This window comes from Hyalella azteca, unplaced genomic scaffold, assembly GCF_000764305.2.
Source record: "Hyalella azteca isolate HAZT.00-mixed unplaced genomic scaffold, Hazt_2.0.2 contig3662, whole genome shotgun sequence".
Lineage (NCBI taxonomy): Eukaryota > Metazoa > Arthropoda > Malacostraca > Amphipoda > Hyalellidae > Hyalella > Hyalella azteca.
The window spans coordinates 20,105-39,404 of NW_025933904.1; the positions used below are offsets into that span (position 1 = coordinate 20,105).

The 19,300-nt window shown below is 39.6% G+C and overlaps 1 protein-coding gene across 2 annotated transcripts; it reads right to left on the minus strand.

Moving 5' to 3' along the window:
• Positions 1 to 863: 863 nt before the first annotated feature.
• On the minus strand, positions 864 to 19,076 carry LOC108671585 (atlastin-2). Of its 2 annotated transcripts, none has more exons than XM_018159146.2 (10): positions 18,775 to 19,076; positions 18,365 to 18,499; positions 17,550 to 17,606; positions 15,358 to 15,519; positions 12,417 to 12,509; positions 11,836 to 11,974; positions 11,230 to 11,423; positions 10,801 to 11,034; positions 8,447 to 8,506; positions 864 to 2,807 (listed from the first exon to the last, which is right to left on the minus strand). In XM_018159146.2, the coding sequence occupies exons 1-10, from the start codon at positions 18,970 to 18,972 to the stop codon at positions 2,550 to 2,552; spliced, it is 1,530 nt and encodes a 509-aa protein (XP_018014635.1). In that variant the 5' UTR covers positions 18,973 to 19,076; the 3' UTR covers positions 864 to 2,549. The 2 variants fall into 2 exon arrangements, with proteins under 2 accessions (XP_018014635.1, XP_018014634.1); XM_018159145.2 differs by having other exon boundaries at positions 864 to 2,810.
• Between the last annotated feature and the right edge of the window lie 224 nt (positions 19,077 to 19,300).

The window sequence follows — 19,300 nt, forward strand, 5'->3', positions numbered from 1 at the left end:
AGCAAAATTTGAGCAATGAGTTGCGGGTTCGCAACCTGCAAGCAGTTGTGAAAATTCTGCTCGAGATCGGCAAGGTTATTCCAATCTCTAATCTGACACTTCTACACATATGTGTATATAATAATAGCGATTTCATTAGGCCGTTATAAATGTCGCCGATTCTTAACATTGCAGAACATTCACAGCCTGTTGCAATCTCGAACACGCAACTCTCTGCTTCATTTTTGCTTTTCTTAACCGCCCGGCCTCCTCGCTGATTCTGGTCTGAAACAGGCGCAGTTAGCTGGGATCGAACCCGCACATCTCTGCTACAGTCTTGGTACTCTTAACTATAACCACTGGGCCACCCTACTGGTGCACTTAGAGGAAGTAAAAGTCGTAACAAGGTTTCCGTAGGTGAACCTGCGGAAGGATCATTATCGTGACCAAAAAAGTTACTTGACTGTGTGGTTTCATATCCCGTAGACTTTTGGCTTCCCACAGAAATGCCTCGGGATTTTCATATATTTTTATGTACTACCATATTTTTGTTTTCCAGGAGAGAGCGGGTCGTAGAAGGACGACATCACGGAGAAAAATGTGCTACATCGCAGAGCAAATTCCAGCCAAGATGCCGGACTTGAAATTTTCCTACGAGGGATTTTTCAACTCCGGTTTAATGATAACAATGGAAATTCAATCACAATTTATTTAATTAGGATCCACTGATCTAATATAACTTTGTTTCAGGTGATCGGGAGATTAAGGTATATCCGTATGAAAAGTATAATTCGATACAATTGTTTGCTAATCATTATAATCATAATATCATGATAAAATAATATATTATCATAATAATTATTATTTTTAATCATTAAATAGGTAATTAACATTCCTTAACATTACATTTTTATTTAAGTTTGTTTTTATCGCGAGACGTCGTAGAGTTTGTCTGGAGTTTTTGCTCACGTTGGCTATTTAATTTCAAACATCCCGAAGACACATAATACAAACACAAGAAAATGTTACGAAATGACGGAGACAAAGAAGACTTTGAAACTGAACGCATCCCACAATGTAAAGGCCCACACAAGAAAACAACATACATGTCAAATATCCTTACAGTAACAGCAACCTTATACCGACTCCACCCAGAAGACTTCCCCCCACAACAGTTGCAGGACTCGGTGCAGTGACAACACACTACACTTACACCCCCTACAGCCTACACGAAGCGCCGACTGTTGCTAGATGCCAGTTTCCGAATATCACGTTTAGGTGTAGTAATCCAGCGCTGAGGTACTGATGGAACGTACCAAGACAGACACACAGCAAATACGATTAACGACTTGACCCCTTCATCAAAAAATGTACATGTACGCCGCCTACTTTTTGAATCTCGATTGCCTCACCCCCGTATTTACATTCTTACTGTCAGCATCAACGGCATTACTATTATTACGATCTCGTATCGTCATTATCCCAGCTTCCTGCGGCAGTTCTGATCGCAATCGACGAGGTGCCTTGCGGTTAGGTATAATGGATATTAGAGCAGTGCGTTGCGTGTTCGAGACCCGCAAAAAGCTGTGAAAAACTCTGCCGGCCATGACAAGAATCGGCAAAAGGCCCCGTGGCCTAAGATGCTACGCTGGCAAAAATGTCATCGTAAAAAACACACATAAGTAAAATGCATGTAAATGAAGAGAGTACATAGAACTTTATTTTCTCTTTTGTATTCCTGATGTAAATACGAACTCACGTGATTCAATGGAAAAGAAATATTTTTATAGGAAGTGTCGAAATGAATAAGTTGAAACTATACAATCCTATACCGAGTATTTTGAACATGTTCCAGCATCCAAGGCAAGTTTCAGTATATACAACTCTTCATTTTCCAAGTTTCCCAAGCAAGGTGGACGTCTCATCCTCAGTGATGATTTAATTTACAGCATACCAAAGAGGGATCATAGAAACTATAACATCGAAATCAAAGCAACGAAATCAAATTAAATGCAATGCTTTAAAGTACAGTATACCAAATCAACTCGTTTATTTGTTCACTCTGAAAGTGCGGTCTTGTCCGTAAATCTTATCAATTTGATGAGTGACAGAAGCATACAAGGGTAATAGATCAGCATGACTTTTGATGCTCGCATGATATTGTTTTGATTTGATATTTCGATGAGAAGTTGAGAACAACTGATTTGGATCGCTTGCCGCTTGTAATCCTCTTACATAAAGAGAAGTAAAATAAATCTGAATCACCATTTTACACACCTGGTGAGTCTTCCAGAAGAAGCAAATCTTCTTATCTTCCTCTGAATGCGCATAAATTCGGAGAATTAAAGTCTAATTTTGCATTAAAGTGTCATTTGCAAAATATTAATCCCACCTTGCTTCATTTCATCCGACGAAACAAATCTTTCAAATGACGTTATCACTGTTTTTTCTGTTTTTCCTTTTCTTGCTTGCTTGGCATATAACGAGCGTGACCTCTCATCGCGATCATGGGAACTACAGCGAAGGCCTGCGTTACGAAGCTGTAGGGTCAATCTGAGTCTGAGTCAGCGCTATTTTTCGACTATGGACTTTAAGATCACCCGCTGGGATATCCCCGCACTTTCCGAAGGTCTGGATAATACGTCAACGACGTCTCCGACCACGGACGTCACGGCTCTGAAGGGTGATAAGATAATTCCAGCTGCGATTCCGGAAGTAACATCAACAGTTTTTTTGAATAGTCCAGCCTTGTCCTCCTTTGCTCGTTCTTCCGCCTTTGCTCGTTCTTCCGCCTTTGCTCGTTCTTCCGCCTTTGCGCGTTCTCTCGCCTTCTGGAAAAAAATGTTGCTCATTATGATTACCACGTCATTCACTGCATTCGGTCAATTTTTTGGACCACAGTTATTGAAGTATTTTCAAATATCGCGAAAATTAGAGGGTTATTTTTCGTGAGCATACGTTCTTGCATTGCAATGCTACTCTCATATAAACAATGAAACCTTAGATAGCTACAAATATATGAAAGAGTTAATAGACCCCTATTCGAACTAGATTGTCATGAAGCTTTTTACGTATAATTCTGCTGTAGATTGGCATTGTAGAAGTAAATGATGGCGAGGAGACAGCATTATGGAGGTAAAGGATGACAATGTCGGAGCAGATAACCCAAGTAGACGGTGTGTTAGCAAAAAAAGAATGGAAGTCGTTACTGATGCACCTAAACTGCAAATAGTGATTTCTGATCGAGTGTTGATTATTTTCATATTTTTGGTAATAACAATAAATTAAGTTTGGGAGCAAATAATTTTTTCAGTGCGGTTGTGCCAATATATGAGGCTGGAGAAGAAGGTGGTTCAGAAATTGAATCCAATAATTATATCATCGTTTCTTTTCGAGGTTTAACCATCGCTTAACTATAACCAAGGCAAAAATATGGACAATCACGACAGTGATGCAATGTGTAAGATTTCTGCGAGTAGTTTCTGATGATGATTGATTAGACTCAAGTTTCACCATATTTCTTCTGGGAGGGTAACTCGTCGTCGGGTTTAACTTGTTTGGAGATTATTTCGTTCAATTATACGATCAGTTGCACGTATAAGCAGTAATAAGGTATAAAGACGATGGAAATAGATTTCTTAACATGAAAAAGTTCAGCCTAACTACTCATCACTTAATTGAAACTGTCCTGCTAGACGTAGACTTTGCAAGCAGGCTTGCACGATAAAAACTACAGGAAGCTTTCCTTTCATCGAGTTCTTCAAAACAATAAGTAGCTTTAGCAAAACCAATTAGCGATCAACCACAAATTGTTGATAAATCTATGCAATTAACTAAATGCGTTTGAGAGTGGCTAAAAGAACGTCGGCAAGCGTAGACGGTCAAAATTCACACAATTATAGTGTAGTTAAATGACGTTGGTGGTTAGACCGGTTATGCGTGATGCTGAAGATATTTATGAACGATCATGAGTATTTAAAGATTAAGTTGCGTGGTCACATCCTCGTAGGCAAATTTTAGTAGTTACCGCCCTTTTTGCTCATTTTGATGAATATTTATCTTCTACATCAATTTAGCTTCATTCACATTGAATAGAAGTGTCGGCCTGTTGCCGATTCTTGTACTTTTCGTGACTTGATTCCATAAGGGATCCAGCCTTTTGAACCCGATCTTTCCATAACTGACGATTGATTGAGATAGCAGCTATACTTATTGCCTGGTCCGTAAGGTGCTGGTCATTTTAAGACTGAACATATGCTCCTGCATAGCTTCGTCTAGTCTGTTCTTGAAGGCGTTCATACTCGGAGCGTCAACGATGCTATCACGGAGGCTATTCCACATGTCGGTGACTCGAAGCGAGTAGAAATGTTTTTGTTGTGGTTCCCCGGTCTCATGTTTACAAGAGACCCCCCTCGCGCAAGTACGACACCACCGATCGACAGGGGGTCGCTCCAGAGCTGTAGGGCCGAGGTTATGTGATGGTGTTGTCTGAGATCCTGCCAGATCGGACATTCCAGGGGAATGTGAGTGATTGTGTGGGGAGCTCCCTGGCAGGATGGGCAGGTGTCTGTTTCTGATTGGCTGATTCTGTTTGCGTATGTTTGTAGTGAAGGGTGATGGCCGCAGCGCAGCCTGGCTAGGTGTACTCTCTCCAGTCTAGAGAGCTGAGTTTCTGTGCTGCTTATGTCAGGTAGTGGGTACCCAAGGACTTTGTGTTGCCGGCCAGCTCCAGCCTTCTAAGTGTCATAATTGTGTGCAAGTGTTTTTTTGTGCTGGTTTTGCCTTGGGGTGGAGGTACTGTATCTAGTATGTTGGTGTAGTATCTGTGTGGGGTTTGCGCTATTTGTCTGTGTGTAGGTGGGTGGTCGCGTAGGTAGTGGCATGGGTGTTGTGTGTTGTTTATGGCTGCGGCTATGAACTGTGTTCCTCTCATGTCGAGATGTGCTTTTATGGGAAGTATTTTTGTTTCTGCATAAAGGTGTTCGATGGGGATGCTTTATGTGCAGCCTGTGACTATCCAGAGTGCTTTGTTTTGTAGTGTTCGGAGTTTCTGTATGTTTGTGTTGGATAGTGCAGGCGCCCAGCCGGGGTTGGCATATGCCAGCACTGTTCTGATGAACTGTTTGTATGTTGGTGCTAGTGTTTCTTTGTTTTTGCCGAATTTGGTACCGCCTAGGGCCCGAAGTGAGTTGAGTCTGATGTTTGCGTTGTTTACTATGTAGTTGATGTGAGGGCCGAATGTAATGGAGGTGTTGTAAGTGACCCCTAATATTTTTGTTTCCTGTGTGTGTGGGATCGGGGTGTTGTTTAATGTGATGTTTGGTCTGTATTGGGGCTCCTATGTGTGGCTGCATGGTCATTAATGTGTTTGTGGATTTACTAGGAGCAACCTTGAGTCTGTTCAGTGTAAGCCATTGTCTGCGGATAAGTACATATGTCTGCGGATGGGTGAGCGGATGTTATTGTGACGTCGTCAGCATAGGAGGCAATGTGGATGTTTGGAGGTGGTTCGGGTATGTCGTGCATGTATAGATTGAAGAGTGAGGGTGATAGGACGGAGCCCTGTGGGACTCCGTTGGGTATGAGTGATGTGTGTGATGACTTGCCTGAGAGCCCTGTGGGACTCCATTGGGTATTAGTGATGTGTGTGATGACTTCCCTGAGTAGTGTACGTATGCTTGTCTGCCTGATAGGTAATTGGCAAGCCAGCGTTTGTTGTTGTTGTGTAGTGTGGTGTTGTAAATTTTGTTTGTGAGAGGGAGGTGAGGGATGGCATCAAAGACTTTACTGATGACTATTGTAAGTAGTAGTGTTCTGTGTGCGGGTTTGCGGGAGTTGATGCCATCGTTTATGCTTTGTGTGAGGTTTGTGAGTAGTGTTGTGGTCGAGTGGTGAGGTCTGAATCCGTGTTGTGTTGGAGAAAGTGTAATGTGCGGAGTGGCTGTGTTCAGTATGAGGCGCTCTATGACTTTTGGTGGTGTACAGAGGAGTGTGATTGGTCTGTATGAGGTTGCCTCAGTGGGTGGTTTGTTGGGTCTGAGAAGTGTGACTATTTTGCTAATTTTCCAGATGTATGGTATTTTGGAGTGTGAGTAGGAGAAGTTGGCAATGTTTGTAAGTGTCGTGATTCCGTGTGGGCCAAGGTGTTTAAGGTGTATGTTTGTAATGTCGTAGGGCCCAGCAGCGGAATAGTTTTTAATTTGTTTTGTGACCCTTTTGGTGTCGTTTGTAGTGGCTAGGGTAGCTGTTGGGTCTAGTGGAAATTGTTGTTTGCGTCTGATGATGCGTCTGTCTTGTTTGTATTTGGGTACCTACTTATGTTTGCGTAGTGTTGTATTAGTATGTTTGCTTGTGCTTGTCTGGTGGGGATGTTGTCTGTGTTGGTGGTGATTGCTGCGTGGGTGTGTTCTTCATTGACCTTCTGAGAAATGTTGTAGCATGGATGTGTTACAATGCAGCTTTTTTTAGTTTATAGCCGTGGCCCCTGGTGTTGGTTCTTGTTTCAAATTCTAGTAATCCTTTTGGGACCTTATATAAACTGTGGGTATACTAGTATACTTCAATGACGTCACCTTGCAGACGTCGATAACAGAGGCTTGGAAGCTCCATAATCTTCAACCTTTCTTCATAAGGCTTGCCTTTTAATCTCGGAATTATCATTTTTGCACGTTTGTCCTTTTCTAGTTTTGGTGACCACACGGCGTTTCAAAACTCTAGGTTCGGACGCACGACAGCAACAAATAACAGTTTCATCGCTCCAGCACCTACAGGTATGTACTCGTAAGAGCGTCTGATCAGTCCAAGTCGTTTATTGGATTTATTAACTTGAGCTTCAATTAGCTTAGAAAATTTCAACTCATTGTCGACATTAACTCCTAAATCTTTTCCATTGTCGACTTCGACATCATCACCCTGTTGTTGCAACCATGTCATTTCAAACAGTTATCTTGCTGTTCATTATTCTTGCCAAGGTGGATTACTTTACTTTTGTCAGCGTTAAATCGCAGCTGCCACTTATCAGCCCAGTCAATCAACCTGTCAAGATCACAATGCAACTGTACTTTTTGCGACGTATTCTTCACTGTAATATAAACTTTTGTGTCGTCAGCATACATCGAGCACACGCTTAGCACAGCTTCTGGCAGATCGTTTATAAACGCAACGAATTAAACAGGGCCGAGAACGCTTCCTTGTTTCAAGCCGCTGCGCACTGAAGCCCAGTCTGATACGGACCCATTAATACTGACACGTTGTCGTCTCCCAACTAGAAAATTTCGGATCCATTTAATTAAGTACATTACTCTCAATACCTAAAGACTTCAATTTACGCTACAGCCGCTCATATGGGACACTGTCAAATGCTTTGGTAAAATAAAGGTACACTGCATCTTCTGGCTCCCTTTCGTCCTGCAGGCGGGTCCATTCATTCAGAGTAGACAAGAGGTTAGTGGTGAAGGATCTATCGGCAATAAGGCCATGTTGACAGTCTGAAATGAGATTATTAACAGTCAAATGATCGATCAATCGATCCTTTACAACAAATTCCATTACCTTGCAAACGACACTTGTCAAACTGACAGGGCGATAGTTGCCCGGGCAGCTTTTGTCACAATTTTTGAACACTGGTGTCACTTGGGCATCTTTTCAGTCAGCCGGAAAGATCCCTTCGTTCAAAATTTAAAAAAAAAAATGACGTCAAAGGGTCGTCTTGAACAGTTGCTAACTCTTTGAGTAAGCTGGGGTGGAAGCTATCGGGTCTACATGACTTGTTTGGATTTAGATCGGATGCTTGGCGATCAGATGCTTGAGAACCTCTTCTTCATGTATTTCAAAACTTGTTAACTTAGAGCCGAGTGGGCGCTCCTCAATAGCTGGAATACTGTTCAAGTCCTCTTCAGTGATTACGCTACTAAAAAACTGATTAAGATTAAAGGGCCTAAAAACTGCCCTTCTTTGGGAAGCTGTCACGAAATCATTTTTTGACGCACAGGGATGATTCTGGTACCGTTGAATGCGTTGAAAAGTGAGCTTTAAGATGAGCCCAAAAAGTGGAAAACGCCTAAATTGAAAATTTTAGGTTAGACGGTCCCCTTAACTCGAGAAAGTTGTAATTTTTCCTATTATGATTATCATAAAATTCCAATGACACTTAATCACTTATATATATGAATATAGGTGAAAAATCACCAATGATCCAAAGTTGATTGTATCTCAATTTTCAAATCACTAAAGCAAATTTGGAATTCAATCATTTACTTTTCCGTTTCCTCATTCTCATCGTTTTCGACACGCTCCGTCTCATAAAAAAGAAATGTTGTAAGTAAGTTGTTCTTGCAAACATTGACAGTTAAAAGAACTCGTAAAATTCAAATTTAACTTTCGTTTATCTGAATAGTTTAATCTTAAATTGAGGCTAAACATCCGCCAAACCTCCAAGTGTGCAGTACAATCTGGACCTCAATCGTACCTCGTGCATCGCCATGTTGTTGTTCTTCAGCACATAGGTCCCGAAGACTTCTTCAATCCTCTGAAAAAACTTTGCTCATTATGATTGCAACTTCATTCACTTCCTTCTGTAAATTTTTTAGTCCACAGTCATTGAAGCATTTTGAAATATCGTTTAAATTTAAGGGTTATTATTCATGAGCACACGTTCTGGTATTGTAATGCTACTCTCATAAAAACAATGAAACCTTATATAGTTAAAAATAAATGGAAGAATTGATAGATTTCTAATCGAATTAGATTGTCATGAAGCTTTTCACGTATAATGCTGCTGTAGATTGGCATTGTGGAGGTAAAGGATGACAATGTCGGAGCAGATAACCCAAGTAGACGGTGTGTTAGCAACAAAAGAATGAGGGTCGTTACTGATGCACCTAAAAGTGTAAATAATAGTTTCTGAAAGTGCATTATTTTCATATTTTTGGTATTAACAATAAAAGTATGAGAGCAAATAATTTTTTCACAGTGACTGTGCCAATATATGGGGCGGGAGAAGAAGCTGGTCCCAAATTTGAATCCAATAATTATATCAACGTTGCTTTTCGAATTCTAACCTTCACTCAACTATAACCAAGGCAAAAATATGAGCAATCGCATCAGTGATGCAATGTGTAAGATTTTCGTGAGTAATTATTGATAATGATTGATGAGACTCAAGTTTCATCATATTTTTTTGGACAGGGAGTTTAACTCGTCCTCGGGTGTAACATGCTATTGAGATTATTTGGTTCAGTTTTGCGATCAGTTTCACGTATAAGCAGTAATAAGTTATAAAACAGCCATAAATACGATGGAATTCAATTTCTTAATGCAAAAATGTTCAGCCCTACTAATCATCACTCAATTAGCCCTGTCGTGAATCTGGACGTGGACCTTGCATGCAGGCTTGCACGATGCAAACCACAGAAAGCTTTCTTTTCATCGAGTTCTTCAAAACAATAAGTGGCTTCACCAAAACCAATTAGCGTTCAACCGCAAATCGTTGCTTAGCGTCGACAAGCAAAATTCACACAATTATAGTGTAATTAAACGACGTTGGTGGTTATACCGGTTATGCGTGATGCTGAAGATATTTAAGAACGATCATGAGTATTTAAAGATGCAGTTGCGTGGTCACATCCTCGTAGGCAAATTTTAGTAGTTACCGCTCTTTTTTGCTCAACTTGATAAATATTTATCTTCTACTTTTGATAACTGTAAATCAAGAACAACTTTGCAGCTTTGTGATCACTATATATTCAAGCTTCGCTCACATAGCGTTATGCTGCCACGTGTGTAGGGATATGACATACTCTCTCATGTTCGCTTCACACATTGTAACATGTACTAGATCATGCTTGGTCATTTGAAACTGCCAAATTCTTCCATCTACATGATCTCTAGAAAGTTGTCATTTTTCCTTTAATGATTATCGTAAAATCCAATCACAGTTATCGCCAATTCTTTATGAATGTCGGTGAAAAATTATCAATGATCAAAAGAAATTCGTATATCAAGGTTTAAATTCCTGAAGATAATTTAGAGTTGAAGCATTTTCCTTCCCGTTATCTCAGAACGCATTTTGCCCTAGACGTGGAAACTAATGCTGAACTGTTATGATGGTATGTGAGCTTCAGTAGGAAGACCTCGCACTAACATTTTATGTAAATATTCTAAAGAAGTATTAAACTTCTAATGATATGCATTCATCTCTTACTTTCTCTTTATGGCCGTTCAATAGTTAAATCATAGTACGAATTGCACCGTTCGTCTTCATTTCGACATTGATGTTTGATCGTCGAGTTCTTCGTCCAGCTCTCAATAAAAGAACTTGAATCGCTCTTGGATTAAAAATCCATGCACATCATAGACTACAAATTCTTGAACTTTCTGACATTGTGGATTACTAATCGCCTGACATCATGGATTACACAAATTTGAATCACTCAATATCATGGATTTGCAATCTGGCATATATAATTTATGTTAGTATCACCGATCATGCGCGCCTGCATGCTCATTTGGCGCCATTGCAGCACATATCTGCCACCTATTCAAACAAATCAATAATATTTATTGATACAAATTATTGCCTCTGCGCTCCATGCCTAATAAGGCAAAGCATGCATGTGATTGCGTAAGCACAATCATCATATCTGTCCATGCACAATCTGTCCGCGAATATGCACTCGGAGCGCAATTACTTGGATAACACTCGGATAATAATTAGGCCGCGAATATTACTCGGAGCGCGAATATACACTATCGCAATTACCCAGAGTGTTCGTTCATCGATATTATGAATACATGATTGCACTTTAGAGGGCTTTGACTTACCGTTTCGAGGCTTTTCCTAACTTTGTCTACAGTTGCAGACAAAGCCTTGCTTCTGGCGTATTGGTTTTCCTTGTCGTAAGCTGCAATAGCTTCTCTTTTTGACTCTGAGTGATAGCTGTATAGAAGAAAACCTTCAAGAGATCTTCCATGGGCTTGGATTTTTGAATCCATTGTACTTTTGTAAAGCTCAAATGCCATCTTGCTGGTCTCATCGCTTGTGACGCGCACCATTATCTGAACAGGGAATGTTGTAAGTAGGTTGTTCTCGTTAAATTTCGTAAACAGTTGAAAGGTCTCGTAAAATGTTGATTAAGACATAGGATATCTTAATAGTTAATCATAAATTCATTACATATATCGAATTAAGTGTTGAGTCCCAAAGTCTTAGAAGACAGAACATTTGGACAATAATTTCATTAAGCTCAGCACCTCAACGAGGGTGGTCGGCAGAACTTCTTTATTCTCTCTGAAGGCCTCCATGTAGGTCCTGAAGAGGCGCACCAGCTCCTCCCCGGTGGCGGGTTGTCCTCGACGCGCGGCTGAGCGCTTCTCCACGAGGCGCTCAGGCGCCAGCAGGCGAGGCACCAGCTGCTTCAGGTGCTCCACGAATTCTTCGTCCAATTCTGTTCAGAAAATTACTCAATTGAAGAAAATACGAACGTTTCAGAACATCCAACTCAGATTGAAATCGTCTCGAAGATGGTTGCAAGTTACAATTACTGATTTATTATTGACTATTCCATGAAGAAAAACGTAACGGTAATCTTGGGTCACAACCTTAATTTTTCACTCTTCAGAGCTACGAAGAATACCAAAAGTGAAGTTAAGGAATAAATTTTTCAGCGTAAAATATTTTTTTTAATTTAAGTTACACAAGAAATAATCTGTATATATCTGAGATTGAATAAGTTAAGTTATCAAAGAACTTTTCCCCCGTTCGAATACCATCCCACGTGAAGCTGTGATTTTGAACAGATCTAATTGATAACAAATTTACTACTAACAACATAAATTTAAGTGTCCCAGCGAGCTCACGATTTGGTCGACCATCAAAGTCTTTATCCCTGCTGGCACGCAAGCCAATGTGCGGCATAAGATAGCACTCCAGGTCCTCGAAACTCTGGTGGAGGTCTTCTCTAAGTCGCTGGTGCGCCGGCTCCTGATTTTCGTTTACCTGGTAATTGGGTTTTCATTACAAAGGGCATTAATGACAATCAATGTTGTGCCACTTTGTGCAGCATTAGTAGAAATATCGCATGCAATTAAATTCTATAACTTATATTTTCTTCGAACCATTCGCTACAATATTTGAGGTGTTGCTACCAATCGTTCTACTAAAACTCACATCAGAATAAAGGCTATAAACTCGGGCTCCGCATATCGGCACTTCTCTAGTACAGAATGAATGATGAAAGACACTCCTTTAGCTGCACCCGAAATTCTATCAATTCGAAATTCTATGAGCCGAAGCCAAAAACTGCTTTTAATTTTTAATCATTCTCAATTATCTACCATTCCATATCTTCAGAATAACGTACAGCAACATCAGAAGTCGTCATTCTGACCAGTATGGCCTCAAGCCATGCTTCTGGCGACCAAAATTGTAACCAACTTACCGTCAAAATTTTGTCGAGTACATTTTTGCCGCCCTGGTGGCCGTATGGATGCTGCGTTGGAAAGCTCCAGTCGCGTACCAGGAAGAGTAGCTTCTGTATAGGAAAAATTTCGAATTCTAAACTCTCTAATTTTAGGTTTCATGTCATTTTGGTGAATGAATGAAGAGCGTCTGCGCACTTAAAATTAAAAATTACCCAATTTGAATCACACGATTTGTAAAATTGCCCACACCGAAAAACAATTAATGTTTTCGAATTTATTTGAACACGGAATACAAAATTCACGAAATGAACTTTGCTTATATTAAATACCAATCAATCACCAACAATTACTGAGACAACGAGAAACCTAAATCTTGTTTTCGAGAGCTGTGAGCAACTCGGATTAAAATTTCTGCTAACGTACGCGACTATTATAGCCGTCATTGCAGAAACACTGCCCTCATTACGTTTCAAGCGCTACTGGGTGCCACCGTACCGCCTTGCATATGAAGCCCGGCCACGAACATTTCACTGCTGAACTGCAGGCAGTCCCGAGCTTGCCGTCAAACAGCGCTTTTCAGCGCCATCACGCATGCAGTGTGCATGAAGGCAACACGAGAAAACCAGCAGATTGACATGCGGCCAACTGCATGCACATCGACTGCGTGGCTGCTTAAAACAGCTTCGTTTCGATTCGTCCGTTTAAAACTCGTCCAAAACATACAAATACGAAAATGAAACATTGTATAGTATATTTAAAATCAAATTGAGATAATAATCTATTTATCTTGTTACGATGTTTCACATTAGAAATCATGACACAGTAGTGGCTCTAAACGAGGTTCATCACGGTCCCAAAGTGTCAAAGTGTGCAGTCTGCATGAGTCACACGCACCTTGCGGGTGACTACATATCGTTCAGTTCTTCAAGTCCTGACTTCTCGATAGGAGGGCAATCATGTACAACGAAAATATTAAGCTGTGTGTTCCAAGCTTAAATATTGTAGTAATTTCCAGTTAAGAATTGTTACACAATTCAAAAAATCTAAATTTTGAAATCACAGGGGCAATATTGTATGAGATGATTCGTGATTTTAACAATCGAAACTTCAAATTAAGAATTACTCGATGGGAGTTGAGTAAGTTTCTATAAATTTTACTCCTCGTCTTTCGAGAATTTAGTTGTGTGTTGTCAGATACTGACAAGAGTGCTAAAGTGCTAATTCACTGCTGACGGAACTATGTAAGAAATTTTAATGCATGTATTTGTTGTATTTCAATTTTTAAATTGTAGAATAAAGACAGTGTCAGGGAACCTTTCGTTGCAACAATTGTTAAGTGGGGTTTCATTTGCCCAGGATCGTTCCCACTGCCTAACAACTTCCATAAGTTTTGACTTGAAGATAAATGTTTTATCGCACAATTTTAATTATTTGTATAGAATAGTTGCGTCTCTTCACCACAATGACAAGTCTAGGGTTGAACGCGCAGATTTTTCATTTTTTAAAATCCGTTCAAAGTGGATTCTCTATTTTTCGTTAAAAGATTCAATAAAAATGTTTCAATTTGATTGCAATATTGGGACTTGAATATATTTTTTATATAAAACTAACTTGTTTTTTTTTAATTAATGCATGTTTTTGAGGACTAAATAGAGTATGATTCCTTCGATAGAGTCCTATTTTCCAGGTGTACTGTGTTGGACGTCTCATCGTAGAAACTCAAGTTTGCAGGAGACCTAACTCGCCATCTTGACGCTGATCGAAATTCGGGAACCCGTTGATCTGTCACATTGACGACACAAGAGCGACCAGTGTGCAATGTTCTACTTTTGAATTAGATTTTACACCGTAAATCTCACCTATGAGATTCCCAATAGGAAACTCCATAACATTTCATCCGCCCGGCGTGTCACACTACGAAATACATCAACAATAACGAAATGACTGAAAAAATTTCATTGTTATAAATGTAGCATAAAATTCATGACCCATGACCACTGTCACATTGACTTCTTACAAGTAATACGATTTTTGTAATTGTACACGCCGCGCGTGGATGAAATGCTGAACAATTCCCAGAGTTAACCCTAAACCTGAAACTCTATCCACTTGAATTGTCAGTGGACAAAGGAGATGACAAGCCTATGTATTTATCGCATAATTTCAATGAACTATTGCATCAGCTTTCAGAAATTTGTGGGAGCTTTGGTAGGTTTGAGCAAAAAGAATTTACACGAATCTCTGTAGACTGCAGGACTAGGAAGTAAAAGTTGCAATACAATTTAGGCATCGCAATGGATATCTGTCATATCTCCCAACCCCAACAAAACCCAAAGCACCAAATCTCAACCTAGTTATGCGCATTGCGCCTATTCCGTCTTCTACTGCTATTTCCTTTTCTGGCCACTCTGTGCCACCTCTTGTTTTTTCTCTAAACTTTCCTTGTGGCACCGCACCACCACCACCACCACAATGCATATAACTTCGAAAACGGTCGGTTTTGATGGCAACTATGTAGGTTTATTTGGACGTTATCTGGTACGATTACTTAATTCTTTATTACATGACATATATTTGCAAACTTTTTTAAACAAGTAATCGAATGAATAGCAATTTATTTATTTTCATTAATGTAATTCAGTGAACTTATTATAAATGTTTTTAAATATTCGACAGTCCTAAACTAGGGCAGTAGTCCTAGTTCCACTTTAAATAGTTGGCAGTCCTTCTTTCGTGGACACCAATCAAAGCACTTGTGGTTGAGATGTCTCAAGAATTGGCAATAAATTACTTCAAAAGTGAAATCAAACGTTGTCAGACAGGTGGATTACACAATCGAACAAAAAATAATTTAGTAGGGCGTTTTCGAATAAAGTTTAGTAGAAATGCGCCCTATTAATATTCAGCTTACTTGATCTACGAACAAACAATTTCCCAATTTTTATAAAATGCACTTACCTGAAATGCGCAGGAGTTTTGGTTGGTGGAGTTCTGCGCCAAGGTCCCGAAGGTGCAGAACGTCTGCAGGTTCATGAGGTCGTCTTCTTTGATGTTGTACATCAGATTGTACACAGTTACGGAGGACGTCAGCAGCGTCAGGGCGAAGATGAAGGTTGACTCCTTGAGGTAGTGAGACTAAATGAAACTTTCACCTTAATACCTACTGAATTACTTTCGTCGCGGATTTTGATACACAGAATCCTTGGGTAATTTGATAAACGGTTGTGTTATATGTGTTGTTATAGACACAACATTGAACCGTGGCATTGCTGAGTACAAGTAAGTGGCTTCTTGTTAACCGTACTAGCTTTAGGCGCTTATACAAATGGCTAGTATTAGCTGCGAGTATGCGCTGCAAGTTTTCACACTCCCATTTTTGCAGCTGAAAGCTTGTACACGAGAAAAGTATAGGGCTAACAGTATTTTAACATTCGCAAGTGTCAGTGCGTCGTTGGAAGCCGCCGAGCCAGGTCCGTACATGATGGAATATGGAACGTAACTGTAATGACGAGTTTCAGGAGGCGTTGGATGAAGAAGTTGGGGCCTAGTTGCCACTCATGCTGACGAGGTGAAAAACTTTGTAGGTCAGCGTTGAGTGTAGGTGAAAGACTTAATAAGATCTCGTTTGAGTTTAAATCAATTCTTTCTCAGTTAGTTTTCGTTGGGGTATTCACTGAGGCGTGCATTACACAGCAGATCGTACTCTTGGAATATCTATAAGAACAGTTCAATATCATCTGAACACCTCTTGACGCTTTTAGAACAGTCGTCGTTGGGACAAGACATAGTTCAAACCATTTTGAACACTTGCCCCAAATAGGATACAGAGCGTCACAGATGAGCCCACTACTGCCATTATGCCATACATAAAGGCACAATAACTACCTGAACGCAATTAGCATCAGCTACTTGCATCTGAAGAATGAGACATCACATATTTGGCATGCGAAAACTTGCAGCGAATGCTCCCAGCTAATATTAGCCCCGCGTACGAGCACTTTATGGCAGAAACTCTCTCTGCCCTGCAGCTCCTAAAGCTCCTCGTAGTTATAGCTGGCATTGAAGAGATGAAACCTTATACTTTTGCTTCTTATGCAGATACAATCAAGCAACGTCCTTCCTTCAATATTTTATTGTTGTTCGTTTGAAATACTAAGCATTCTCAATATCAGTCTGTACTTTTGACATTTACGCATTATATAATTTTAAGAACATGTAAATGCAAAAGTTTTTTTAAAATTTTCAGTAACTTTTACTCATGTTTTTACCATCAGAATGTAATTGAATGATTCTGTTCGAAAGAATCAGAGAATCGGCAAATTTTTATACAAAATTATTATCGAATTCAGCTCTGATCTTTGGAATTTTATTTCGCCTTGGTTCATGAATTCATGAAGTACATTTTTTAAATCGATTTGAAATTGATTGACTTCGATTTTGTATTCTTTCTATGCGTTATTTAAATCAAAAACTTACGTCCAGCTATCTGTTAATATATGAAGATTGAAATAAGCGTTGACAAAGAATTTGATACTATTCCGATGAGATGAGTATGTTTCATTCTGAGTCCGTTATCAATGATTCTATTAATCACTATCAACTTGCAGTTTAACGTATAAGCAAAGTTTGCAGCGCCTATTCAGAATAATTTTAATCATGTGGCAACTATTTTTCTTACATACATAAAATATTATATCATTAGTGAACTAGAGCTAGAGTGAATTGGTGAAATTCGACACCTAAACATGAGATGAAAAATCCAGCTCAAATTGTACATTGCATGACAACTTGCGAATCCCAATCTACATTGATTTGCCATGAATTTATAAAATACAATGAGTTTAATTGAAACGCGGACAAAATTTAGACAGCGCCCATTTATTTGAGCCAAATATTTTGTCCGGCCCCCGAGGCGATGTTTCCTTGCAATTTCTACTTTAAATTTCTGCTTATAGGCCTTTCGGTTGAAAAGATATACACGGTTAGCGAGCGGGGAAATTTAAAGCTTCTCAATTATTACAAATAACGGGCTTTGAATCATCTAAAATAAATACGTACGGTACTACCTCCCGCTAATAGGTTATGAAGGAAGTAATGACAACGTAGCACTTATTAGGTTGTCGATTGTAGAAACAATCCAAATAACAGACCTGCATCGATGTTTGGCAGTCGAACGTTCCTTGAGTGTCCATAAGAATCACTGCCACCTGAAAAAGAGGTCAAATATGTAATAACGGTTTCATGTCAAGTTTATTTACAAACTAACCCAATTCAATTATCGAAAGCGTTAACCGCACGTTCTGTCTACTATATGATGCTTCACTTTGAAATGATGGCTAGTATTAGCTGCGAGTATGCGACTTAATTTTAGACTAAGCTTTCTTATTTTTTACAACCGCCGAAATTTGCAAGATAATCTACATCGATGACGGTAATGACTTAACCGTACTCGAGTGTTTTCCATTTTAAACTTTGAAGATCGTCCCGTCAAAGCAAGCCTCGAGGCTAGTTTTTTTCAGTTGGTGTTCACCAATAAACTAAAACTTTAATATAACCCCTTGACTCATGTTAGCTTTACAACCAAATTGGCCCAGTTTTCAAGTAATTGTTTTAAGAGGAAATAGCCAAAAAATTGAAGCATTGCACACCAAATTAATGCCTCACTCTACAAAATTTTGATTAAATGTCCATAAATATTCACGTCCATATATCAATATATGAATATTCATGTCCATATATAAATCAATACACCTTGCCTCATGTTTGCTTTAGAGCCATATTGGCCCAGTCTCAATTAGTTTTTTTTTCTAGGAACTAGACAAAAACAATTTTGAAGCATTGAACACCAAATCTACATAATTTTGATTAAATCTACAAGAATACTCATGTCCAAATATCCACATATTATTATTGCTCAGCCCTCCATGACAAATCGTAAATCTTCGAACATTAACTTGTTACTCACTTTTTCTCCGGACGGTTTGGTGAAGACGAAAGGCTTGCTCCAGATGTTGATCCCGGTGGTCTCTCCCTCTATGCCGCCTCGCCATTTGAAGACTGCGTTTGGCAGCGATGGAGTGTCTAACCAGTTTGGCGAGCCCTGGGCATCGGAATCTCGATGTAAAAATAAGCTTGACTAACCTAAAATTTTGTATGGGATTAGCTACCTGTCCAATATACTGACTTTGATCAAATAAACAAATGAACTAGCAGCAATGTTTGTCTTTATTGCTCTGTCTACCTCACAGAATTAGTTGATGAGCAAATACCTCATTTTAATGTGACTATAAGGTTTTACTTAAATTTCACTCGACTCCGGGTTATCCTGTTCCGTTTTTATTGAATAACAAACAAAAAGCCGTATTAAACACTCACTTTATTCACGCAGTACTTCACTAGTTGATTCACAAGGAAGCTCTTGCCCTGCCTGAACGCCCCCGCCACGGCCACCACACAGACGGGTTTGTCGCCCACTTCAGGACTCAGCAGCACGCTTCTGAGGGCGTCTTCGTCCAGCTCGAACTCTCGACTATCATTCTTCTGGACAACGATAGGCACAGGGCGGCCTGACATGATTATCCCCTTATGGCTGAAAATAACGAAAAGTATCTCACTAACGAAATTGCTGCTCACCGATAATGAAGATTAGAGAATTAACCTGTTGACCTGATGTTTTCCACTGTTGTCTGGCCTGTAAAGTTGAGGTCAACCATCATCTAAATAGTGGACCCACTAGTGTCCACTATTGAATTCTAGAAATCACCATATATAAGTGTTCTTCAGCGCCCTTATAAGTTAACGTGACATGCATCGGACATGCGAGTGCCGTGGGGCTATCGATTGATCTATTTAAACATAATAGCGCTGTGTAGTAAATTGAATACAGAGCAGAAAATGAAAA